At 38.9% G+C, this 27,409-nt stretch overlaps 1 protein-coding gene across 1 annotated transcript in view; it reads right to left on the reverse strand.

The window, feature by feature from the left end:
- Positions 1-27,409, reverse strand: part of VAV3 (vav guanine nucleotide exchange factor 3) — a 398,335-nt gene that overhangs the window by 190,588 nt on the left and 180,338 nt on the right. The window contains exons 4-12 of the mRNA XM_065890862.1: positions 25,835-25,900; positions 20,702-20,810; positions 18,543-18,635; positions 16,325-16,393; positions 13,754-13,857; positions 12,346-12,445; positions 8,345-8,440; positions 4,223-4,291; positions 2,494-2,580 (exon numbers count right to left, since the gene is read on the reverse strand). Of these exons, the coding sequence (XP_065746934.1) occupies positions 2,494-2,580; positions 4,223-4,291; positions 8,345-8,440; positions 12,346-12,445; positions 13,754-13,857; positions 16,325-16,393; positions 18,543-18,635; positions 20,702-20,810; positions 25,835-25,900 (793 nt within the window). The remainder of the gene's footprint in view (positions 1-2,493; positions 2,581-4,222; positions 4,292-8,344; positions 8,441-12,345; positions 12,446-13,753; positions 13,858-16,324; positions 16,394-18,542; positions 18,636-20,701; positions 20,811-25,834; positions 25,901-27,409) is intronic.

A 27,409-nucleotide genomic window follows, 5' to 3' on the forward strand; every position in this document is an offset into this window, starting at 1 on the left:
GTGATGGAAGAGCAGAGGAAGCATGCATATCTGGGGGACCTAATTTGGTCTAGGGAGTCAAGGATGGCTTCCCTGAGCTAAGATCTTAAGAATGAAAATTTCTGACTGATTAAAAATAATGAGTCATTTCCCCAGAGACAGAAAATAAAAAGTTTTAAGTATTTATGAACACCTACTCTACAAGGTGCTAAAGGAAAAAGAACTGACTGAAAATATCACTAACATCTATGAGATTACGTTCTAATAAAAAAAGATATGTAATTAATTAACTGTACTACAAGAAAGTATAAAAATAAATGTTTCTTATCTGTATTTTTTGCAGAAACAGAAAACTCCATCCTAAAACCCATATGGAATCGCAAGGGACCCTTAATAGGTAAAACGATCATAAAAAAGAACAGAGTTGGGATCTCACACTTCCTGATTTCAAAACTTACTACAAAACTATGGTAATCCAAACAGTGTAGAACTGGCATAAACACAGACTTCTAAACCAATGTAATACAACAGAACATCCAGAAATAAGCCTTCACATATATGGTCAAATGATTTTTGACAAGAGTGCCAAGACCAATTCAGTGGGGGATAGGAGAGGCTTTTTAACAAAGGGTGCTGGGGAAACTGGATATGCACAGGCAGAAGAATGAAGTTGGACCCTTACCTTATACTGTTTCCAAAAAATAACTCAAAATGGATCAAAGAGTTAAAACTACAAAACTTTTAGAAGAAAACATAGGGGAAAAGGTTTATGACATTGGATTCAGTAATGATTTTTTAGATAGGACACCAAAAGCACAGGCAACAAAAGAAAAGATTGATAAGGTGGACTTCATAAAAATTTAAAATTTTGCACAAATAACACTACTGAGTGAAAAGGCAACTCACAGAATGGTAGAAAATATTTGCAAACAAAAATGTGATAAGTATTGATATCCAATAATTCATAAAGACAGAAAGTAGAACGGTGGTTGCCAGGGGCTGGGAGGAAGGGGGAATGAAGAGTTAGTGTTTAATAGGTGGAGAGCTTCAGTCTTGCAAGATGAAAAGAGTTCTGGAGATGGATGGTGGTGACAGCTGCACAATATGAATGTATCTAACATCACAAAACTGTACACTTAAAAATGGCAAATTTAATGTTTTATATATATTTTACCACAATATAAAGAAAATACAGCTGTCCAGGCAATGTGCTATGGAATTACAAAGAGAAGGAATTAGGGATTCTTTCAGATTAGGGAAAGAATTTTTTAAAAATTGGACCTTGAAGAAATTTGATAGGAAATAATGAAAAAAGATATTCTAGGCTTTGACAAGATTATAATCAAAGGCAGAACTATAAACGCAACTATGTGAAGAGGTAACCAGAGGCTACTGTGATTGGAAAGGTGGCAGATGAGGTCCTGAAAAGGGGAAGTAGCTGTATGCGTGGAAAGAAAGACAGACCAAAGACATTTCAGAGAAAGAAGCAATAAAATTGCTCTACCAAGAAAAGCATCTTAAATCTATTCATTTATCTGTTTTCTCTCCCCACAGCTTTATCCAAGCCTCCATCATCTCTCTTGAAACGACCTCAATGATTTGCTGACTGGTCTGCCTGATGAAAGGGTTTTCACGACACTTAAATCAGACTGTGAAACCCTCTGGTAAGAACCGTTCACTAGCTTCCTACTGCAATCACTACAAAATCCCAACTCAGAGCCTTGCCCTCCAAGGTTGTGGTGTGTAGTTCTCCTGCCCCCACTCCCCCACTTCAGAGCCCACCCTTCTTCCTTTAACTCTCAATTTCCAGCCTCTCTTGTCTTGCTGCTCCTTGAACAGCCCTGGCTCTTGCCCATTTCAGGGCATCTCACTTGCTATGGCTTCTGCCGGGAATCTTCTCTCTGCAGACCTTTGTGCCACTGGCTTCTTCTCATCCTTCAGGTTCAGGCGACAAATGTCTCAGAAGGACTTTTTCTGAGCACCTTATCTAAACCAGGACTCCCCTCATTATCCTCTTGCAGCAACCTGTTCACAGCGTTCATCTCAATAGAGACAGCATTTTTAGACTCTCTTTTTACTGTCTCCTCAACCATGAGAACACGCTGTTCATAGTTACAGCCCCGGCCCCAAGCAAAACGTCTGGCACACAGCAGTCACCCAGTAAATATACATAAAATGAATAAATTAACGGGACTCCACCATGGTTACGTATGGGGGTGAGGGAAGGAAAAGGAAAAAAAAAATGGACTTCAATGTTTAGAATTGGGACTGCTGCAGGGAGAGGCATCACAGTGCGATTAAAGTGACAGGGACAAGCAATGGCAGAAAGTCCCTGGACGATGACGTATCACAGGTGCCACTGAACGTTCATCCTCGTGGATGCTGCCAAACATAAGTCGGAAAAAACCTAGAACAACAGAAACTTGAAGGTAAACTATTTTTTTTTCAAAAACAACTGGAGAACATCCCCCAATTTGTGGGTTAGGGGAGCTGGATGGAATGATAATTACATACCAAATTTTCTATAGATAGCTGAAACTGTTTAATTTCACGAAGGGTCTCATTATCTCTTTTCACTTCATTCACATATTGTGCCAAGTCCTAAAGAATAAAGAGAAGGGGAGAAAAAGAAGGCAAGATAAGATTAGACAAGAGATGAGCACTGTTTGAAAGAAAACACGTCATTAATTTCATTAATGGTAGAAAGTTACCACTATAACTTTTCAATGACAATAAAATGAATACCTAATCCAAGCTGCATCTCAAAAGCAATTTAAAACTGTCTGGAGTACAGCTGGGAAGACTGAAGCCTTGTCACTTACCACACCCCTGAGAAGAGTAAGGATCAAACACAGAAACAAACAAAATATCCTGCCGTGCAGAGCAACAAAAAGGAAACCAGGTCGGGAGGGTGTAAATTCTAAACACTGACCTTGAGAGAATCACACTTGAACTTGGGTTAGAATAAGGGCAATCATGAAGGATTAGTCCGGAGAAAAAAGTAACTAAAAGTTAGACAATGAATCTAGCAGGGCTGTTGTCTGCATCCAGTTAAGCATCTTAGTTCCTGAGAGGGTTCAGTCAGGGAAGCCAGGTCAATTTCAAAGAGTTAATAAAGGGAAGTGAAGGAGAGGAGAGAAACCACAGAGCGCGAAAATGAACTAAAGGGCACAAACAATGCTGGCCCTGTTTCTCCATGTGCCTTCACCTATTTTAAAATGTCTTTTCTCAAATTTGAGGAAACATTAGCTAATCCTTCCATACTGTAACTAGCTATTTTTATGATATGTGCTCCAGATTTTTCCTGTTTTCTGGGTTTTCTTTTTTCCCTACCCTCTTATATTTATCTGCAACAGCAGGAACAGAACTCAGGCAAAAGCAGTTCCTAACTTTGTTCTAAATGAAAGCCCGACTTTTCATAGGATATATCTATAAATGATTTCTTTTAAAAAATTGGAAACTTGATATGATTTTTTTTTATAATAATAAATAATGATGGGCTGTTTCCTGACAGGGTACTAAAGTCAGCTAAACACAGAGCTAACACTGAAACTGGCACAAGGGCACAGAGAAGTAATTATGCACTGCTCTGGGCAGAGTCACATTGGCATTTTGTTTTGACAACAAATATTTGTGTATGTTTTAAGCTAGGGACAAATATTATTTCTTTCAAAAAGTCCAGCATAGCGTGGAAATCGGGGTTTTACAGATTCCCCAATACGTTCAAAAAGCCTGCCTTCACCTATTTCTAGTGCTTGATTTTCAGATTTACCTGAAATAGAAACCCAGACTGATCACTTGTACTGGTACACAGCATCCAAAAAGGTAAACCTGGCTGACATCCTCACTTGAGAAAAATAAGTCACACCAGTATTCTGAGGTCATCAGCTAAACTGCTGCTTGCACAAGCCAATAGGTTTCTACTAGCAACCATAAAAAGAATGTGAAACAAAACCATTCTATTAAATCATTCCTGGTAGTTATAGAAATTGTCATACTTTCATAAATACTGAAAGTTATTTTAATATACCTCTTGGTTTTATGTTTTTGTCCAACAATTAAATCCATGCAAGGATACTGATTTCACTTAAAAATATCCAGCTCTCCCCTCCAAAAACAAACCTATGCAAATACTTATAATAACCTCTATTAGCATATCATACATATGTATTAACAGTTTATATTCTATTGTTTTTAGGCAAGAATTAGAAATACAAACAAGTTAATGCTGCATTCGTCTAACCTTCATCGCATCAAGAGCCAGTTTCAAATTTGCCTTCTCCATCGGATCAGTGGTATGTTTGACCAGCTCCTATTTGGAAGATATATTTTAGTACTACTTTCATCAAATTAAAACCAACACATAAGAAAACATTTTACAAATAAACCATTTTTATCATTATTCTCACCATAATGTGATAAATCTGATTTAACTAGGCTCTGTTTTCATCAAAAATTTCAAACTGTAAGAAGACCAAATAGATATCAAAAGGACATGAGACAATGGTCAGAAAGGTTTTCCTTTCAAAGTTGAATGTGAATTCTATCCCCCACCATCACACTGACACTCTTGCCAGATGTTAAGAAAGATTCCCCTCCTTGACAACTGAACTGATACTTTTTTCTTTTTTTGGCTGCACCACATGGCATGTGGAATCTTAGTTCCCCGACCAGGGATCGAACCCGCGCCCCCTGCATTGGAAGCGTGGAGTCTTATCCACTGGACCACCAGGGAAGTCCCTGAACTGATACTTTTCACTTGTTGTCAAACTTGACTTCTCTATGGCTTTGTATTCTGACAACTCCATCTCTCCATTGGCCTCAGGGACATCAGGCTCTTCTGTTTGTTGCTGTTATTTTTGTTAGTTCATCTTAAATGTTGCCTATTCATTTGTCTTTCATACTTTCTTCTTTCTTTGCACCTTAGAAATGAGTTATTATTCCCTAGATGTTCACCTTAGTCTTCTGTTATCCTTACGTCACATACTCTGTGAATTCTATCACAACCATTGCCATAACATCGCCTATCACCTAATGTGACAGTCACCCTCAAATGAATGTGCTCAACCCAGAATTCACGCCTGAGTCCCAGACTCATATGTCCTATTAAATCGTTCTACCTGGGTTTCTCGCAAGCCCCTGAAATACAGCATGTCCACACTTCATGCACCTTCACTCGCACCCCTACTCTTGCTCCTGTTTATGTTTTACTGAATGAGGGCACCTCCATCACTTAAGCCAAAACCTCAAAGGTGCCCCTGACTCCTCCCTCTCTCTCACCATGTTCTGTTTGTGTTAACTTTGACCCTTCCCCTTGAAACCTCCTCCACTGGCACTACCTTGGTTCAAGTCCCTGCTCTCTTTCAAATGGGTGACTGTAATAGGCTTCTGATTCATCTTCTGACTTGCAGTCTTTCCTTGCTACAATCTAGTCCCTCGATTGACATCAGAGTTAAATCTCTAAATGTAAATCAGATCCTGTTACTTAGACTTCTGGGAGGTTCACAAAAGCTTCAGGTTGTCATGCATACCTCGTAGATGCTTCATGATCTGAATTCTGCAAACCTCTCCCAACTTCTCTCTCCACTTCCTCTCAGACAACCTATGCCCTACTTCTACTAAGTTAATTGCAATTCTCAAAATAACGTTCTAATATCTGATCCCATTAGGCATGATGCTTTCTCTCCTAGAAAGCCCTTGCTCTCTGATCCACCTGTCAAACCGTCATTCTTCCTTCAAAGCCCAACTCAAGAAACACTCCTCTGTGAAGCTTGCTATGACAGAGGCCTCTTCTCAAGCCATAATTAACTAAGTCTTTATTTGTACCACCTCTGTACCTTCTGCATACTTATCACGTCGTATTGTACTTGGCAGATTACATTTCATTTTCCCCAATAAAACAGTGAACTTTATCAGTGTGAGGGCGGCTGTTTTACATTGTTGAGAGACTCACACTGTATGCAGCTCATAGGATCCATTCAAAAATCTTTGCTGAGGGGCTTCCCAGTGGTTAAGAATCCACCTGCCAATGCAGGGGACACAGGTTTGAGCCTTGGTCCGGGAAGATCCCACGTGCCGCGGAGCAACTAAGCCTGTGCACCACAACTACTGAGCCTGCACTCTAGAGCCCGAGTGCCACAATTACTGAAGCCCGAATGCCTAGAGCCCATGCTCCACAACAAGAGAAGCCACTGCAATGAGAAGCCTGCGCACTGCAATGAAGAGTAGCCACAACTAGAGAAAGCCCGCGTGCAACAAGGAAGACCCAATGCAGCCTAAAATAAATAAATTTAAAAAAAAATCTTTGCTGAATTCAATACCAGTAGTGTTTCTAGTTGTAAACAGAACCTACAGGTATCAAATCTGTTAAGTATAATAAACTTGTCAGAGTGATACTCTTTTGTTTCTATTTTTACTTTTCCTCTATTAAATAATAACAGTATTCTCAAAGTTTCAAACCCCCCACTATAAAATATTTTAATTTTATAAATCCGTGAGTTCAAATCATAAGGCATTTCAAAAATGATTTACCCACTAAAATACAGTAGTAAGTAGAAAATATTCAAATTCATACCACATTTAACACATTTCTAAACAGTAGACAAATTAATTCTACTCTACACTATTTTGAAATGGAAAAACATTTCTAGAATTTTTATCTAAGTGTGGTATCCCAGATAAAACTTTTCCTATTTTAAAAAATCATCATGGAACTAAATATACTTTTGAAATTTAAAATATCAAACAACCCAAGAGAAATGAGCAGAAAAAGTTCACTGACTTTCCAAAAGGTAAGGTCATATTTTATACTTTTATAAGTCTGCTTAAAAGCTTTTTTTTTTTAACATCTTTATTGGAGTATAATTGCTTTACAATGTTGTCTTAGTTTCTGCTGTATAACAAAGTGAATCAGCTATATGCATACATATATCCCCATATCCCCTCCCTCTTGCATCTCCCTCCGACCCTCCCTATCCCACCCCTTTAGGGGGTCACGAAGCAGGGAGCTGATCTCCCTGTGCCATGCGGCTGCTTCCCACTAGCTATCTATTTTACATTTGGTAGTGCATATATGTCCATGCCGCTCTCTCACTTCGTCCCACCTTACCCTTCCCCCTTGCCATGTGGTCAAGTCCATTCTCTACGTCTGCATCTTTATTCCTGTCCTGCCCCTAGGTTCGTCAGAACCATTTTTTTTTTTAGATTCCATATGTATGTGTTAGCATACGGTATTTGTTTTTTCTCTTTCTTACTTCACTCTGTATGACAGACTCTAGGTCCATCCACCTCACTACAAATAAGTCAATTTCATTTCTTTTTATGGCTGAGTAATGAAGAAAATAGATATTTCTTGAAAACTGCAACTTTTAAATTCTTCAATCAATATTTGACTATACTAAAGTTACAAGATAAATTATTATCTTCTTTTGGACATGTTTTCAGTTTCATGATGTCTCAGAAATTGACTGCCTAAGTCTTCCTTATTATTTCTTCATAAAATGCAATTTGATTAAGTTGCTTTGAGTTTAGGTCTCATAAATGTTTTAATGCATTTGTAAGGAATCATCAGGGTTTGAATTTTTCTGATTTCTCAGTAGAAAATAGAAATGACTAATAATTTTGCAGTTACAGTTCAAGAAATTTAATATACAAGATGTATAAAGCACAGCAAACTCAGAATTATATTTCACATACAGGTAGTAGATCTTTTTAAAATGGCATTTCACAAGCATCAGCAAAGCTGATAGACTAATACAGTAAGACATTTCTTTGGAGCAGAACTAATGAGTCTCCTGGTACAGCTATCAAGTTAAATTTATAAGACTCTCCACCCTCATTAGAAGACTAACCGTGGAAACCATAAGCTTTGGGGTTATAACAAGAATCACTTCAAAATAACTGCAGTCTTATTATAATTTAGTATAGCAGAAAGTAACAGAGTGTGACACAATTCTCTTTCGTTTATGGTTATAAGGCACAAATTCTAACACAATTAACCTGTCAAAATTCAAGTGTATTGCAACACTGAAATTCTAATAAATGATTACTGCTAATGACAGAAGACTTGGTTGAAGGGATATTTGTATTTGTTTTGCCTTGTTTTTAAATTTTTTAATTTTTTTGGAGCCAGTTCTGTTTGAAGAACTCAAAATGTGACTGTGTGAAAGATACAGAATTATCTTTGCTTAAAAGGAAGAAAAAATTTCCAGCTGTTCTGTTATTTCCCACTTAGCTATCCTCATAATTGAAAACTGTAAGGGGATAGGGCTCCAAACAAAAAGTTTCTGCAGCTTAGTTGATGCTTCATTAATATTGTGTTGAATTAATGAATGAACAAATAAACAAACAGTTTTAAGTTACATACCTGAAGGAGAAGGTGATACTTTAAAACACGCTGCATAGGAACCACAAGCAAATCTCGAAGAGTAAACTTCCCATTATTTGCTCTTTTAGAACATTCCTAAAGAAATTTTTTTAAATTGAACTGTTTTAGTTTTAGCAAAAGGAGTCATAATACAAACGTTAAAGGATGCAAACGCCATAAGCAAAACTGCTATTATACAATAAATATTTTGCTATTTTCCTTAACAATCCTTCTTTCTTAAAAATAGGAAGTATCGTCAGTTAACAACCAGAAGAAACAAACAAAACTTGTAGCATTTCAACTCTAAATAAGAATAAATATGTAGAACTATTTTACACACGAAAATTATTATCTCTAGTGGTCCTCCAGCATCTTCCCCCCACTTACCACTTAACCCTTCACCAGTCTCCCCAAGCAGGCCTGTGGACCAGGCATCAAGAACAAGCCCCATTAATCAAACCCACTATGTTCCCTCCCCACCATCATGCCTTGGTTCATTTGGTTCTCTCCAACTGCCAAGTGCTTGGACTAGTTCCCAGCAAAATTCATCATCCTCTTGAAGAACTATACTTCAAGGCTGTTAGTAATAGTCCCAATCAAAATTGTGCTGTCTCTCTGTGCCTTGTGGGTCTCTTAATTATTGTTGTATATGTATAATATCTTCCCCAATATATTATGTCTTTTATATCTCTTAAGAATCTAGTATTTACTGACTAAACATTTGTTGTAATGAATGAAATGGAATGACTGACTCCCAAAATTTGCTAAAGTATAAACCCACTACAGGATTCAAAGTTTTCAAAGCCTCAGATTTTATTTTTTTAATCTCACAATCTCCTTTCTTACAAGTTTATCAAAAAATAGCATTGACGGGTTCACTCTATTGACATTAACTATGACTTTGAGGAAAGTACTTTGAATTTGCAGTGTCAAAGCCTGAATTTGAATCAAGTTTGGCAATTCTTGTCTGTGTGACCTTGAACAAATTGCTTTTCTGATCTTACTGTTTCTCAAATATTCATGGTATCATCCAAAAAAAAAACAATAAGGTGTCATAAAGATATTTTTATTTGTGAGCAACCTAAGTCCAAAATCCTCAGACAATTACATAACCAAGACCAAGGAATTTTCCAGTTCATGGAAGGGGTTGTATTCAAGAAAATACTCTTTAGTTTCCCTTTTGCCCACACTTAGCTTTTCCAGCACATGGAAGGATATATTATATTATCAGGAGCTATAGAAACAAATACCATTAGCTCCAATGACCATATTGAGTTAATGAGTGCTTGACTACAGCTTTCAAACAAGAACTGGTGACACATCCTGACATGTTAGCTCACATCTTGTCAATTGCTGGGGTTCACTGGACAGATAACTATTTCAAATGATTTCTTGCTTCCACAGATTATAGCGAGTTCTGGATCATGGGTCTCAAATAGGAGGTCAAACTGTTAATATTATTGTAATGAATGGGTCTCATCTTCCCAGCTGCATTTTAAGTTCCTTGGAAATTGAGGTTGTATCTTACACTTCTTATGTTATGCCATCTTAACATAGTGTTAAGAACAGAAATGTTATACATTTAAAATTTACTTTGTTATGTTATGGAAGTCAGTGTAAAACTGTTGGGGAAAAAATTATTTCAAGTTCTAAGTTATAAGCTCAGGAAGTAAAGAAACTAACAGCGCTGGCATTAGCTTACAATTAGGGGGCCGAGACTGAAGTGTAAAATGCTTATTAGTATTGAAAGCAACTAAAGGGTAGAAATGATTCTTGCAAACATCCAGTCAAGTGCTGAGCCTCAACTCCAATTCTAAGTGAAAAGAAAAGAAAATGTAATAGGGATGAGCCAGCTTAGAGAACAAGTTAAGAGACTCTATTACCCTTCACCCCATGTTATCTTGGTTCTACAGTAGGGGTGAAAAAAAGACAAAAATCATCAAGAATAAAAATAACCACAAAACAGAAGACATGAAGGAGGCAGAGAGAAACCTAGTATAAGGCAGCTTTCCCTCCATCATGCTGGGACTTGCAGAAGACAGTTCCAGCAAAGACTATTTGTTGAGGGCTTATAGTAAGTATCTGGTTAAATACTTCCAAATCAGACCCACGGTTAACACAACCAGCGTCACCTCACCCTGAGCCTTTCAAACTCAGTCTGAGGTTCTCTCTTTCCCTAAGACTTACAGTGACTACAGAAACTATAGAGTATGCTCACTGGGCAGGATTTTGACAGTGAGTCTGAAAGAAGGGAGAGTAACATGCAAACAATGCTGAGAATATAATGCAGGTTTGATTGACCACTTTGTGACTCCTCTCTTGAACCAGAATTATATATCTTTATTTAAAAAAAAAAACTGCCTAAATGGTAGCTCTATTAGGAAGTCGTTGTGTAAGTTGTTAACTTTTATCTTACCATCGTGTTTTAATTTGAGTCAAGGTGGCTTATAGTTCTAGACTTACGAGGCTCTGCTCTCCAAAGAGGAGCAGGGGCCCTTTAGGCTAACAAGGCTGTAAGGATGTCACTTAGTGGTGACTCAAACCATCTCCAGCCATAAGATCCGCATCATCAAGGGATTGTGAGAGGTAAGAAAGAAGGATCCATGATATAGAATTAGTACAGTTACTTGGTAGTCTGTTGATGTGCAAATTTTCTCACCAATAGCTCCCCTTTGTGGGAATTATTTTATTAAATCAGACCAGATATGCTAAACAGTGAAGGGGTTCTGATTTGCAAATCATCTACCTCTTCTTCTCTGTTCATCACCCGACTTCACTGCTAAACCCAACAAAGAGCAGCAAGGAGGATATCAGAGAGCCAACCAAGCCCCCCACAGAAGAGTTGACTATACATCTCTACCTGAAATTTAAGAAGATCCATACATGTGGATAATATATTTGAGATGACAATTCATATAACATATAAATAATCGTTTTTCAAAAGATTTTTGAAAGTGCAAACTCTTCTTGTGGGGGTGGGGGGAGATGTACCAAAAACATAAATGACCTAACACAGTTTCCAGACTTATTTTCCATTGTTACCATGTGCTCTATTCATACTAACCTACTTGCTATTTCTCAAACTTTCCTGATCCTTCTGGTCAAGACATACCAATTCTTCCAGAATGCCCTGCATGGACTCTCATCTATCAAGACTCACCTCATTCTTCAGTGACCTAACTCAAATGCTCCCTCTTCAGATAAATCTTCCACAGTCTAACTATACTGAAGTAATCACTCAGTCTTACTCATGGAGCCCTGGCTATGAGTGCTTATCACATACTACTTAATCTCACCATATGTGTGCCTGTCCTGCCTTCTTACGGGCAATATCCATGCCCTTTTTTAATTTTTTATTATTTTGTTATTATTATTTTTTTTAACATCTTTATTGGGGTATAATTGCTTTACAATGGTGTGTTAGTTTTTGCTTTATAACAAAGTGAATCAGTTATACATATTCCATGCCCTTTTTATACGTCTTCCCCTAAATATCTTTTGGCCGTGCTACGCAGCATGTGGGATCTTATTTCCCTGACCAGGCATCGAACCCACGCCCCCTACACTGGAAGCACAGAGTCTTACCACTGGACCTCCAGGGAAGTCCCAATATCTTATATTTTTAGTAAACAGTTTACATCTACATACATATTATCTCACATACATCTTACTCATCCTGTACCTTTTACTACCCTGGGCAAATTACTCATGATCTCTCTGAACACTGGCTTTCTTAACCATAAGATAAAAAATTAATTGTATGTATCTCACAAAGTCATGAGGATCTAATGAGATAAGGCATGTAAAAAAGCCATAAATCTTCTATCTTACTACTGCTATTATTATTGCCACATTATTATTTTATAGAGCTATATATTAAAATATTTTATGAAATTACACTTAGAATTCATGGAAATTTGCTGTTGCAGAGATCATGAAAAGAATATGTTGTTTTTAGTTTATTTTACTCTGTCATATACACACAAAAAATAAACAGGCACCTCTAATTTCAGTTTGACATCTTCTTTTGTCTTAGAAATGTAGTCTAAACTAGAGATGGCCAACTCCACTCCACTGCAGTACTGCCCATAAATAACCAACCTGAAAGGAAAAGAGAGAGAGGAAAAAATCTGAGGACAAAAAGGCAAGAATAAAGTGGAAGAGGAAATTCACCTATTTAAAACCACAATTAGGCATAACCAAAGCAAATCTCACTCATCCTGCACCTCTTACTTTCCAGGTAACCCTGGGCAGATTACTCGTAATTTCTCTGAACCTCAGCTTTCTCATTTCTTTTTAAGACACACCACACATACAGTTATAGAATGAAAGTCACTCATATTTACGGTATTGAAAATGACTATTTTTAATTTCCAAATGTGAATGGGATTGATTCCATGCATGTTTTTACAGCAGGTAGATTTTACAAACTGGCTTAATGACTGTTAATATTGTTTGAGTGCATATAATAATCAAAAACAAAATTAAAAACTTCTCTTCAAGTTCCTATTAGAGATCAACTTTTACACTGTTCACGCTCACTCAGGAACAGTTTTATTTTCTACTACTGTTTCACTGTAATCACTACTTACAACTCTACTCATTAATAAACCTCCTACTCCCTCCCCCTTTTTAATTAAGAAAAATACATTATCTGAAAAGTGGGAATGAGAGGGCTGAGCTGTGCTGGCTGGGACATAACTCATATTGCATGGGGTCTGAGCCTGCTTCAGGAAGGGTATCTCTGGGGTAATACCGATTTGTGCAAAGAGCCCAGTTAATTTATTGTTTCTTTTAGCCCTCTACTGGAAAACAAAAAAACTACTACATTAATATTTATCTAATGTTGATGTAAGCAATTAATTAGCTACTTCTTAGTACTAGGAACTATAGTGCTTGATTTTAAAAGAGAGCACTATATTTTAAGCAAAATTCCTTGGTACTTCTAATTCATGTGAATTGATCAGAAGATTTTTTTCAAATTCAGAAAGGGAAACTGACTTTGGCTGTGAATGTAATACTCCAAAATACAGAATTATAAGGTATTAGAGTTGGAAAAAGCACTACGTACCAGATAATCTATCCCTAACATTTACAGATGGAAAAAAGGAGGCTCAGAGAGTTAAAATGACTTCCTGAAGTCTACAGGACTCAAGAGTGACAGAACCTGCACCTTCTGGTTTTCAATGCAAAAGTCTGAACCCTTCTTTTTTTCTTTTTCTTTTTTTTTTTCCCCTGATACACATATAGAGGTCAACCACCACCCAGAAATTAACTGTCCCATGTTCTAATTATTGCCCAGACAGTATCTTAGTGAACCATAGTAATAGCTACTTATGAGCAATTTTAATACTAACCCTCACTATAATTACAAACTAATAGCCACAAAATTTAAAATCCAAAAGTTACCTTTCCTTGTAGTTAATGAAAACTTGATACAAGTTCTGGTCGTTTTTATTTACAATGGAATCATGAATCTCTTGCACTAGGTTCCGATGAACTTTTACAAGTTCCTTAGAAAAGAAAACAGTCGCAAAGCAAATTAGGAATCAGAACCAAAAAAATCACCCGGAGCCCAGCATCCCTATTGCTGCCAGACTTGCCATTCAGGGATATGCTGAATACCCTCAATATATAAACCTGCTACCAACAGTAAAGAGCAAAAAAAGGAGGGGAAAGAAGAGAAAAGAGAGAAGGGGAAGGGGAGGGGAGGGGAGGGAGAGAGGGGGAGAAAGACAGGCCATGTTCATGGAAAATAGCAGTTTCAGATCTGACTGTGGAAAAAGAAATTCTCTCTCTAGTTATTAAAGGGTAATTTATTCCTTGTATAAAAATATGTACAGTTCAGTTTCATCTTATAATCACTTTAAATTTTTAAATAAAACTATCCAAGTGCTTAATGTTTTACTGACAGGATAAAGTAATGATTCATGTCCTCGAGACATAAAAATGTAGATTTGTACTTTGGTCAATTAGTGGTGTCCTGGAGCTAAGCTAACAATAATCAGACTAAATTACTTGAAACCAGCCAACTAATGTCATAAATAAGCAGCAAATAAATTGTAGTAGGCAGTTTACTAGGGCAACTCAAAAGACAGAATTTCACATTTTTCCTAATAAGCGAGTAATTTTCAGTCAGACAGTAAAATACATGTCACAGCCAGGAAATGAGGAGATCTGAATCAAGGTGCCAATTCTCCCAGGCTCTCTTCCCGTGTACCTTGGAGCACACATTGATGCAGGGCATGCCCTTCCTTAGGAGGTGTTAAGTGAAACATGAATATGTTGGCCCTGTCACTTTTCTGAGGAGCATGGAAAAGCTATTAGAATAAGGACTGTCAAATGGGTCCTAAGTTACAGTGAGCATATTCAGGTGGTTCAAGATCCTCATCTTCCTAAAATGTGTGGTTTGTTTTATCCTAAATATTCATTTGATATTGGGATCTTTTTCTTCCTTCTACGTTACAAATCAATAAGAATGTCTTCATTTGGCCAAAATCAGGAACAAGGACAACATGCCATAGCTAAACTGGTGCAAAGCAACACTAAATATAAAGGAATCAAAATATTAGGGACTTGACAGGTGATACAAGCAAGCCAGTACATAAAAGCTTATATACTGTATATAAGAGCTACATATGAAAACTGAGGGACTACCCTGGTGGTCTAGTGGGTAAGACTCTACACTCCAAATGCAGGGGGCCCGGGTCTGACCCCGGTCAAGGAACTAGAGCCCGCGTGCATGCCACAACTAGAAGTCTGCATGCCGCAATGAAGGTCCCATGTGCCGCAACAAAGGTCCTGTGTGCTGCAACGAAGACCCAGCACAGCCAAAATAAAATAAATAAATAAATAAATAAATAAATAAATATTAAAGGAAAAAAAAAACTGAAGCCAGTTCTAGAGGTCTAAGAACTTGAACCTTGCCTAGCAAGACCTTACATGGTATTGCATTTGGCTTGCCTCTATGCTTTTGGGTAAATATCCTTTTAGAACTGTTAGGTAATAAGGTACTCTGAAATTTGAAATGCTATGTAAATGTGAAGAAAAGCTCCTCACATCTTACCATTAAAATAGACTGTTATATCAGGCTTCCCTGGTGGCACAGTGGTTAAGAATCCACCTGTCAATGCAGGGGACACAGGTTCAAGCCCTGGTCCAGGAAGATCAGGGGACACAGGTTCGAGCCCTGGTCCAGGAAGATCCCACATGCTGCGGAGCAACTAAGCCCATGTGCCACAACTACTGAGCCTGCGCTCTAGAGCCTGCAAGCCACAACTACCGAGCCCATGTGCCACAAGTACTGAATCCTGTGCGCCTAAAGCCCATGCTCCGCAACAAGAGAAGCCACCACAGTGAGAAGCCTGGACACCGCAACGAAGAGTAGACCCTGCTCGACGCAACTAGAGAAGGCCCACGGAGCAACAAAAACCCAACACAACCAAAAATAAATAAATTTATTTATTAAAAAAATAAAAGACTGTTATATCATAAAGAAGCAGTGTATTTCAGAAATGGGAGTTTAAGCTGATGCAACCAGAAGAAGAAAACACCAAAAAGCAGAGGCCAAGGAAGTGTAGGAATGGAGGGAAGTGAAGGAGACAGATGGAGCCAGGACAGTGTCCGTAAGACGGAGTTGGGGGGCTGAAAGAACAATAGAGTAGGGAGTGGGGCAGAAGGGGATTCCCACAAGAGAAAGAGACCATAACACCAGGGATTAACTGAGACTACCTTGTTGTGACAAGCAGTTAAGTATAATACATCAACCTTATCCTTTTGCATTCAGCATACATTCTGACTTTTGCTTGACAATATGACTTACTAGTTATTTCCAGAAAATAAGACTATAAGAACTCAGGAGACAGAAAATTGGGTTAAAATTCTTTAAAACTATAATAGAATGTTCAAAGAGGGACCCAATAAGAAAATGAGGATTTTATCAAAGTGTACCACAATTTTAGCTAGCATGTTTTTACTTACAGGAATGTTGATGAATACTGAATCAAATTCAGCTGCTGTCAGAAATCTTTTTAATGGTGCCATGAAATACTACCAGGAGAGAAGAGAGGGGTAATAATTAAGCACAACTTACCCTAATCTATATAATAGTTTTTCATCAATGAGCAATAAATATTAATAATAATATTAGATCCCTGAGATCAATAATTTGCATATACAATTTATGGAGCATTCCCCTTCATTCTTTGAGAATTTTAGTTCCTGGCCTACCATATCTCTGTCCATTACTACTCCCATCTTCATTTTTGGTCGTATCAGTATCTGTGCAGATGGTCCTTCCAGTAGCCTAGCCTCTCGGTTCCTTGAACTCCAATAATCTGTGCCCCATCCTAGCTCAAGTCCTCTTGTGGTCACAGCCCAAGATCCTGTCATTACCAACAACTGCATATGCTCCACAGAATTAAGTTGAAGCAAGCAAGTCTCTGACCTCTACCCTCCTACCTTTACAGCTCATTTCTCCAAGGACTTCTCCAACCCACTGGGTCTGCCAATCCCCTGACCATCTCACATCCCTCATGTCCTCGCTTCCCTTCTTACCCAGTTTACATTCCACGAGCCATCAACAGAATCACTGCCCTACAAGTACCCTTACGCTCTCTTCTTTCATTCTGGAAAAATGAAAACCCTGGTTAAATCTAGCTTGCCATATATTTTGTGCCTATACCTAAGAAGTTAAACAGAGGCTACACTGATAGCTAATCACAAAACCCAAATGAGCCTGTAATGTTACATAATCTTAGTACGTTTACCCTCTCGTTCTCCTAAACAACTCTTCCACGCCTTCATCTCTCTTTTTAAACTTCCAAAACTTTCTCCTGGTTCTCATTCTCCTAGCCTCCAAATATGGAAGTCACCAGAGGTGACCTCAAACCTCTTCTCTATCAACATCCATTCCCTTGGTGATTCATCTAGTGCCATGGCTTTAAACACCACTGCATAATGATAATGGCCCAATCTATACATCCATTCAACCTTTCCCCTGAATGTCAGACTCATACATCTAACTTCCTCCTCAATACATCCCCTTGGAAGCTAATAGCTATTGCAAATTTAGTAAGTCCCAACAGACTCGTGATTCCTACACCTGTCCTTTTCCATCTCAGTCACCATCTTCACCACTTACACAGTTACTCATGCTAAAAACCTAACACTGTTAGGAATTCCCACTGGGAAGTCCAGTGGTTAGGACTCTTGCACTTCCACTGCTGTGGGCCCAGGGTTCAATCCCTGGTCAGCGAACTAAGATCCCACAAACCGAGCCATGTGGCGTGGCCAAAAAAAAGAAAAAACAAACAAGAACAGAAAACCTAGAATTCTTGATTGCTCTTTTCCACACATCCTTTACCTAATCCATCATCAAATCCACTTGGTTCTACTTTCAAAATTTATTCAGAATCTGACCACTCCCTGCCACCTCAACCAATACCACCATTTTCCATCAACTTAATTATTGCGATATCCTTCTAACATTTTTCTCAATTTCCACCCTTGCCTGACAAGAGTCAGAATGATCTGTTAAAAACTTACATTAGATCCCATCACTTCTTCTACTCAAAACGTTCTAGCTTTTAGCCAGGTGCTCCTATATGCCCCCTGTGACCTGGGGGCTCACCAAGTCTCTGATCTCACTGCTCCCCTGCACTCATTCTGCTTCAGCCTCCTGGGCTGTTGCTGTTCCCTGAAGCACACTGAACACTGTCCCACGTGAGGACCTTTCTCCCAGGGATTGTCCACTCTGGGATATTCGCATGGCTTACTCCCTCCATTCACAAAGCTCTCTGCTTAAATACGATCTGACCACAGAGGCCTTCCATTACCACTCTATATAAGGTAACACCAGCCTCTCCCATCACTCACTACCCGCTTCCTCTGCCTTATTTTTCTTCAGAGAATTTATCACCACCTGGCATACTCATTTGCTTAAATTATAAACCCTCCCATGAGAGTGTCATGAGAATTAGAGCTTTGTTGTGTTGACTGCTATATCCCCAGTCCCTAAAATAGTGCCATTCACACACTAAGAAATCAATAAATCATTATAGGATGAGTAAATCTGCTTTGAGATCTTTAAACCCAAAGTTCTGCTGAAAATCAGAATATGCAGACACTACAGAAACACTGAGCCTAATGTATTAGCAAGGCAGTATTGGAGCATCAAGAATGATACCTGATGACTTACTTTTTCTATTGACTCCAATGTTTCTGTATATTTTTCTTCTGTCTGCTTGATTTCTGCTAGGCAGCAACTTCGTATGTCATTTTCTGGACATTTCTACAATTAGAATTTTCAAATTAACATTATTTAATCAAATTCATGTATTAATCTTTCCAGTAGAAGATAGAAAGAAATAAAAATTATTGAATTTTTAAGTGTTCCATTCTAATAAAACACATAACTGAAAGATATATTTAACTGCATTTGTGAAGGATCTTTGCTTTTTAAAAGAATTTGAACAATGTAAATGAAAAAGTTTTAGATAATTAAAAATATACTTTTGAGTATACTCTCTTTAAACTGAAACATCTATTTTAGTATAAATGTTACTGAATCTGGAAACATCATGAATGGTCTTATACAGTTTTCTTAATGTACAGCATACTTTACAAGTGCTGTAGAAATAACTGCAAAAATCATAAAAGGATACTTGGTAAGTAAAAAATCTTAAAATATTTTTTCAAGAGTTAACACCTTGGTGTTTGGCTCTCTTACTGTTTAAGACTCTAGGCAGTAGAACATAGTAGGAAGATCAAAGTTTTGGGGATCAGACAGAATTTGGTTTAAGAACCAGTTTTGCTGTTATTAGTTTGTTATCGTGAAGAAGTTATCTCATCTCTCTGTGTCTCGGTTTTCTCATCTATAAAACAGAATTACAGTACCCAGCCCAAGGAGCTGTAAATGAGATAACCTGTGTAGCGTGCTTAATTCCCTGAGGAATGCACAAGAAGGGCCCTGTGCGTTCAATCATCATCACTGCTCACCCTGGGCCACATGAGCAGCCCAGCACCGTAAGCTCAGTGAAGACGGTCCTTGGGAAAGACAATGGAGAATTTGCTGGAGCCCAAAGCAGTTGATAATTAAAGGGGTATGGATGATACTCCATCTCCTAAAACACTCTTAAACTGCTGCCGCAGGTGTCCTGTCAGCTCGTGCAGTGGTTAAAGCATACATTCATGACGTTTACTGAACACAGGCCAGCCAACTTGTTTCCATCCCACAGAAGCTACTGTCCCCTATGTGGGCACCGGACAACCCGCCGGCCCTTTATTAAATGCAAGAGGTCCAAGAGAGCTGAGCGAATTCATCAAAGCACCGAAGAAACCTAAAGTACCACCCAGCTGATGAAGAAAGTCTTTTGTGTAAAGAAAATGTTAATAAAAGCTTAAGCAACTGACCTTATTTTTCATTTCAAATTATATATGAGAAAATGATTCAGAGTAATTCTGAATGTTTTAGATATTTTAATGCAGACAAAGCTTTGTGGGCTGCTGTTGACTATGGCAATATCTGAAACTAAGTTTATAAAATAGTAAAAAATGCTAGGAGACCTATAATGAAACAAACAACAACAACAAAAATATCTCGTATCAACCCCTAACAAACAGGAAGAAATATTCTTTATACTTTATGCCACATCAAACTTAAAGTAGATTTACCTGCTTTGCAAGAGATTTCCTTTCATAACAATATAATTTCATGATCCCCTGAAATTATGTTCTATTGCCACTCTGCAATTATTTAGCTGTGTGGCATGCCGTTTACTGGTTAGACTTGATTTTCTTACGAGTAAACTGAGAGATTTAGACCAGATATTTCCTATGCTTGTTCTGAACTGTAAAATGTCATGTTTACATGTCTCCAAATGCAGCAACACATCATGGTTATACAGTTACAAGCAAGTAAACATAAAAAAGAAAACAAACCAAAAAAAGATCCCAGCAGAAGTTACATAAATAATTATTGTATTAATTATAATTATGCTATTATTTTATAATTATAATTAATATACTTATAACATAAATACTATTTCATTTTATTAATTATAATTATTGTATTCATTCATCTTTCAAATAATCACTTCCCTAATAAAATACTCAGAATAACGAGTCATGGTTATAGAGTTATAAGCAAGATAAAAAAGAAAAACAAACAATGATCCCAGCAGAAGTTACATAAATAATTATAACTACTGTATTAATTATAATTATGCTATTATTTTATAATTAGTATAATTAAAACATAAATTTTATTTTATTATTATATTAATTAGTCCTTCCAATAATCACTTTCCTAATAAGATACTCAGAGTAACTTAAAAAACGGGCAAGTCAAAGTCCTACAGGCTGATGCGCCTCCTCTGCCTTCATCAAGTCCTCGTACACTTCTCCGCCTTCGTCTTCCCCATAAACACAGTCGTACAGACCCTCTTCATCTTCCACACGGGTTTCACTGAAGCAAAAGGTATAACATAGACGTCATTTTCTAGCATGCAGTAAATACAGTAGTTAGAAATAGCTTACTGGATTTCAGCAGAAAATCCAGAGAGCAAATCAAATACAGTGGAAAGAGTCAAAGGTTTACATTACAGCTCTGCCCCTCCTAATAAGAACAATGACAAACGACAACCACAGAATCTGACAACGATGGCAGTGCCCTAACCTTCACCGGGCATTTACTACGCCTCTCTGCATGGATTATCTCGCCTGGCTTGCCCAGGTCCAGCATTAATTGTGTTATCAGGTGGGCACTGTTGCTTGGCCAATTCGAGTGACAAGGACTTTGAGAGAACACAATGTTCTTTGACTTGCCCAGGATAACACAGCTAACCAGACAGCAGAGCCAGGATTTAAAACCCAGTCTGTCTCACACACTGAGTGTTTTAACTGCTCTATCATACTACCTCCCATTTTTCATATGTCAAGACCTCAGTTTCATTACCTGTATTAAAGGGTATAATATGGAGAAGACACAGGAGTTGGGGAGGCCCTAATATGTTATAAATAATCTCTATAAAGCAAAAATTTCTGCTGATTATAACTGTCAATATCTAATGCAATGGTTTTCAAACCATGTTCCTTCAAGGCCACTCAGAGGGTACCCACAGGTTTGATTCTGTCAGATTCTGCTTTTATCTGTTCTATTTGTATTTTGCTTAAAGAAATGGTCCCAAGGCCACAAGACATTTTTAAAAGCCATTGAAATTCTTCTGCTGGTCTCCTGGCAGTGGAAAATAATCCCTATTTTTTTTTAACATCTTTATTGGAGTATAATTGCTTTACAATGGTGTGTTAGCTTCCTCTTTATAACAAAGTGCACAGGTTTACAATCTCAAATGAAGGGTTAGGGAAAGATAATCAGTCACTGTGGAAGCGTTCATGGAGACTTTAAAAACCGGGCCCTATCCAGTCAACACAGAAACAGCTGTTTCCACCTATCACCCATTCTGTTACTACTCCTTAAGTTTTTCCTTTCAGTTCAAGAGTTCTAGAATTAGCTTCTATTAACTAATAATGCCAAAGAACTGAGATTAATAAATTTAGGTATGTTAGAAAGAAGCATTAATATCTCTCTGAAAAGAAATTCAACTCGTTCAGTACTGCCAGCCCTTAGCATTTCTCTTGGGCCTGTGCAGATAGAACATTATAAATTGACGTACAAAAATAAAAGCACTAACTATAAATGTCACTCTGCAACTCGGAGCATTTTTCAAAGTAGGTGCAATCACAAGGTTGTCTATGTTTGTCATGAAGAGTTATCTGGAGGCATTTGACAGAAATGAACTGTCAGACACCCAGAAGAAATTTCGGAAGGTGCCTTAAAGGAGAACGCTCTGGTGGTGAGAGAAGTTTCAGAGAAATTGCTGTGAGAAAAATTCATTCCAGGATTACCTGTCCACCCGTCCACCCACCTACCTGATTCTTAAACTAAGAACCTACTGATTGCCAGACTCACCAGTGCTAAGAATGCATGGATCCAGAAGATCCAAGGGCTCTCCCATAGTCTAGTGTGGAAAACAGCACATAAACACAAAATTCTATGAGTGCAGAGGAAAGAGTAAGAATAACTCTGACTAAGGAAGGCAGGGAAAGCTTCATGGAAGATATTACATCTGAACTGGATCTTGAGTGTATTTATTTATTCAATAGGTATTTGCTGAATAAATACCATGTTCCAGCAGATATAACCGCAGACAAGGCAGACACAGTTTCCACCCTCCAGGGTGACACAATGAATGAGAAGAGGGGATGAGCATTGAAAGGACCCCAACCTGTGCGATGGCAGAGAGGTGTGCAGAAGCTGGTGACGTGAGGGGTGGAGTCCCGTCCAGTGGGACCAGGTGAGTGAGGGGAGCCCCAAAGGGAAGAGGTGAACCAATCTGAGAAGGGCCCTGCACTCTAGGAGCTCAACCTTACCTGGGCATCTGAGGACCACAGGGGGTTATAGAGGGGTAGTGTGGAAGGTCAAGAAGCCAAGCAGGGAGATAGAGAAGCCAAGAAATGAAATGCTGTGGGTGAGAGGTAATGAGTACCATAACCAGGGTAAAGGCAGATGAGGAGAGAAACAGAGACTCAGGAGACCGTGTCAGCTACAACCAACCAGACTTGGGGACCAATCCGGATTAGGGAGAGGGGGGAGGACTGAAGGATGCTTTCAGCTCTCTACTCTGAAAAACTGGGGAGATGGTGAGTCTTATTGGCAGTTCCAGAATTTCCATACTGAGGGGCTTAGGCAGGCCATCTCCCCTTAGGCAGTCTCGCCTAAGAACAGTGGGGCTGTTAAACTGGTTCGAGCACTTTCTATAACTCATCAAAGGGTAGGAAGGTCTGATGAGTTCATGAAGGAACTGAGATTAAAGAAATGATAAAGGAGTAGGTTCTGTATCAAAGGGGATCCTGTTCAGAAGGAAAACAGGCTGTGAAATCCTTTTCCTCCCTCAGACCCTCCAACCCCCACCCCCAAACCAACAAAAAAAAGCCAAAAAAACAAACAAAAAAATCACATCGTCTTTCTTAAGTCTTGCTATCGACTATTTTGCATGAGGGCAGAGGTACATATGTATAAATTCTCACAGATTCTTCTCTAAGAATTGTAGGAGTGACACACACGCACCCACACACATTGCAACTGGGCTAGAACAGTTTGGGTTTTTGTTATTCAATCCCATACTAAAGCTGTTTTTCTTGCTAACAGTTTGGGCAGTAATCTCTGATTTGCACAAAATGAAGAAGGGAGAGAGGAAAAAGCTGTGATTCTTCAAATGGTCAATAAATCAACAGCAATCTATATTAGCTTTCCTGTGTCTGGGCAACCTAGATATGGTCCCGTCTGACACCCTGGTCATAAAGGTTGGAGGAGCAAGGACACTACCGTTTAGCCATCTTACATGCTCTCCATTCCATCCTGTGTCTGTTTCTCTCCACGTGAGGACAGAATGACTCCCCATGCCTGGGGGAGCAGACCAGTGTTTGTTCTAGGGCCCTCCCTTCAAGCGATTCACCCCCAGAGGTTAAAGGGAAGTCTATGAGCCCATAGAGATCATAACAAAGCCAAGGCTGAAAAGCAAACCCTCATAGCAAACTCAAAAGCAGGAATTTGCAGGAAACACACGACATTTGGACCTCCGACCACCTGGTGAAGAGGTGAAGCAGACTGCACCTCCCAGAGCATGTGAGTTGGCACCTCAGAGCAGCCAGTTCAGGGGCCCAAGTTTTCTCCAAACTTGCATCCTCACAGGATTTATCTTGGCATCAACAGAACAAGACGAGGGAAGACTATAAAAATGAGTAGGGGTAGGTGGGGAGTTAAGATAGAATGTCATCATAGCACTGGAGATAATATTCTTTCTAAGACGACAAGGAATTTGATTATCTGATAAGTAATCTTACAGTCACTTTATGAAGACTGTAGCCAATTCAATGAGACAATCAGCAATTACCTTGCTGAAGATTAGTGAGTTCTTGTAGATTTTAAGAAGAGATGAGAAACCATTCTTGATACACATGTAAAATACAAGACTTCGAGGCCCATCCAAAGGCAGCCTACTCTGGGAAGGGCTACCAGCCTTGCTGGTGGCTCCTGCTGAGAGCTCTCAGAGGAGCAAGGCCTCTGGGAATCAATGCAGTGAGTAAGAGCCTCCACACTAGAATAAGAACTGCCTGGGTTCCAATCCAAAGACTACTATTTACTTATGATCTTCAGCAAGTTATGATCTTCAGCAAGTTACTTAGCTTTTCAAGCCTCATTTTCTCATTTGTAAACTCTGGTAATACTAGGAACAACCTCATAATGTGGTGTTACATGAGAGATGCGTGTAACATGGTTAGGACAGAAACGCGCACTCAGTAAACTCCTATGAACTGATAGATGTCTCACTATAGACAGCTCCAGCCTGAAGCATCATGCCTGGAAGACAGTAAGTGCTCAACGCAGCTTTGGCCTATTAATTCAGAAAACAGATACTTACTGAGGACCTACTAGACACTAGACACTGAAGTGCTGGGGAAAGAGCCAGGAACAAGGTCAAGTTCCTGACCACATGAAGCAGGCCTTCTGATGAGGAGACGGACGAAAAATGAAGCAAGCCGAGACTGCCTCAGGTAGAGGCGAGTACCATAGAAACACAGAGCAAGGTAAGGGTGGCAGCAATTTTAGATAGGAAAGCCCTCACTGGGAGAGCCATCTGAGCAAAGACTTGGATGGCAAGGGGTCAGCCACATGGGCAGAAGGGACAGCCAGTGTAAAAGTCCTAGGGCAAGAACAAGGTCCGTGTGCTGGGGTATTAGGATCGATCAGTGGATGAATTTCCACAGGATCTGAATCTCTCCTGGAGCAGAATCTATATCTTCTTATAATTCTTTGCAAACATACCTGATCTTTGGCATCAGTTCCTTGAGGGGTGAGGATCAAGTTTTACCTTTATTTGTAATCTGCACAAGTCACTCAATCAGCAGAAGATAACCAGCTGCAAAGACCTTTAGCCTCTCCCAACTATTAAGACGATACAGCCCCAAAGGATCCTCTCTTCAGAATCAACACCATCTGATGAAACATCCCTGAATAACTCCCACCCACACTGATCTCATTCGTCCTTGAACTTACACAGCAAGCGCTATCTGTCCTACAGGTCCAGTGGTAGATTCTATTAATACTCCTCTCGTTAACTGTCTGATTCCAGGTTTATCTACTACCTTTACTATGCCTTTGAGAAACTTCCAAATGTTACTTCATTGCTGTCTGTTTCTTTACTCTCCATAGAGACTTGCACAATGCAAGGCACACAAGAGGAATTAAAAGCCAGTTGAAGTACATTTTCTCATGAAGCTTTCCATCAGGAGTCTGAGGTTAATTCTCACATGTCTTAATCACTAAGCCACGGTTCCCCTTCAGAGAGCTATTTTAACACCCACGGTTAAAATCCACAAAGGATGCAAAAATTGGCAGTGGTGTACTTTTGTTGAAAATGCTCAACATACTCTATTAAATCAGGCAGGCTTTTGTAGATGTCGTCATCATTAACGCTTTCTTCTGTCGGGAAGGGCCTAGGAGGGAGGGAAAAAAAAAAAAGAGTGAATAGGCAACAACTAGGCTGGACGTTTACCTCTCACGAAACACATACGCTCAGCTGCTGCCAAAGTGGTCAGATCAGTCACCATGTTTAACACGACTTCTGGGGCTTCTCCCAAAGGGCCTGCCTGTGGCTGTGTCAGGGTCCCCCAGGGAGGCGTGGCACCTGCTACCTCAAATCACCTGTAGCAATCACGGCTGGTCACCACAGTCATGTGAGCAGTCGTGGACGTGCTGAGGTGCTCATCTGACCTCCCACCAGCCACACACCTGCAGGCTCACGTCAGCGCCCACCGCAGCTCCCCAGCTCAGAGTGGGTCCTTGCCTTTAGCACCATTCAGATTCTTTGCACTTACAGAATCTGATCTGACAAATAACTTGGTAATTAGGTAACAACCATTCTAGCATGACTCAATTCACTAGTATAGATGAGAATTAGAAAACAAAAATGCCATGCCCTTTATATATGATCACTGACTCTGATATACTTTTCTACTCAGACCGTAAGTTGTGTGAGTTGTATTTTTTATTTTTCATCTATTGGACAAACAAACAGGCCTCAAAAAGAGTACATTTGCTTTGTCCCCTGCTCAAAGAAAATCACTTTAGTTTCTACCCTATTCCTAGCCATTGGCTTCCCTTGTTTGCTTCGTACTATGAACTTTATTCATAACACCAACATAATGCCTTAAATTTATGTCTAACAAAATCACAGTGATGATACTATAGTGCCAAAAGTTTTACCCTTTTTTACATGAAGTCAGCATGTCATATGTTGCATAAAAACAAGAGGATCCATCAAAATAAAAAATAAGCACTAGGTAATTACTAAATAATTATATTTAGTATAGTGAAAACATTTTCACATCCGTTTATGTATTAACTTAGTACTTAACACATCTGAGGAACATATATTTTTCAAATAAATTAAAATGTGTGAGAAATGCCAGTTTCAAAATCCTTTTTTAAATAAATTTTGACACATTTTATTATACTCTTATATACAAGTCTATTGTAGTAAAAAATTGAAATTATAAGTAAAATAACCAGGAAGAAACTCTTCTATATATAGTTTCAGAATCAACAATATATAAATACAAGAATAGAATCATGCTATTTCAAAATGTGCTGTTTGCATATAACAAAATATATGTTGACATGGAAAGATAATCACGTATTGAAGAGAAAATGACAAGGTATGGAAACTTTATCCAGCCTACAGACTACTGTAGAAAGCTGCCAAACTCATGGCCCATTTCTGAGGAAGGGTCTGTGGGTGTCTTCCCCAAGGTCACTGTGCTTTGTACCCAGGGACTGGGCTGTCATGCTTGGATCATCTCTGTTTGAATCTGAATGTGAACAGAAAAATGGAAGCAACAGAAGAAGAGACCCAGGGTCACAGAGCCCCATAACGGCTGGAGGCTGAATTATGGAGCCCTGAGGAAATCAGGTAAAAAATGAGATCCATTCCATTTCCATGTGGC

Source organism: Phocoena phocoena, chromosome 1 (genome assembly GCF_963924675.1).
Source record: "Phocoena phocoena chromosome 1, mPhoPho1.1, whole genome shotgun sequence".
Lineage (NCBI taxonomy): Eukaryota > Metazoa > Chordata > Mammalia > Artiodactyla > Phocoenidae > Phocoena > Phocoena phocoena.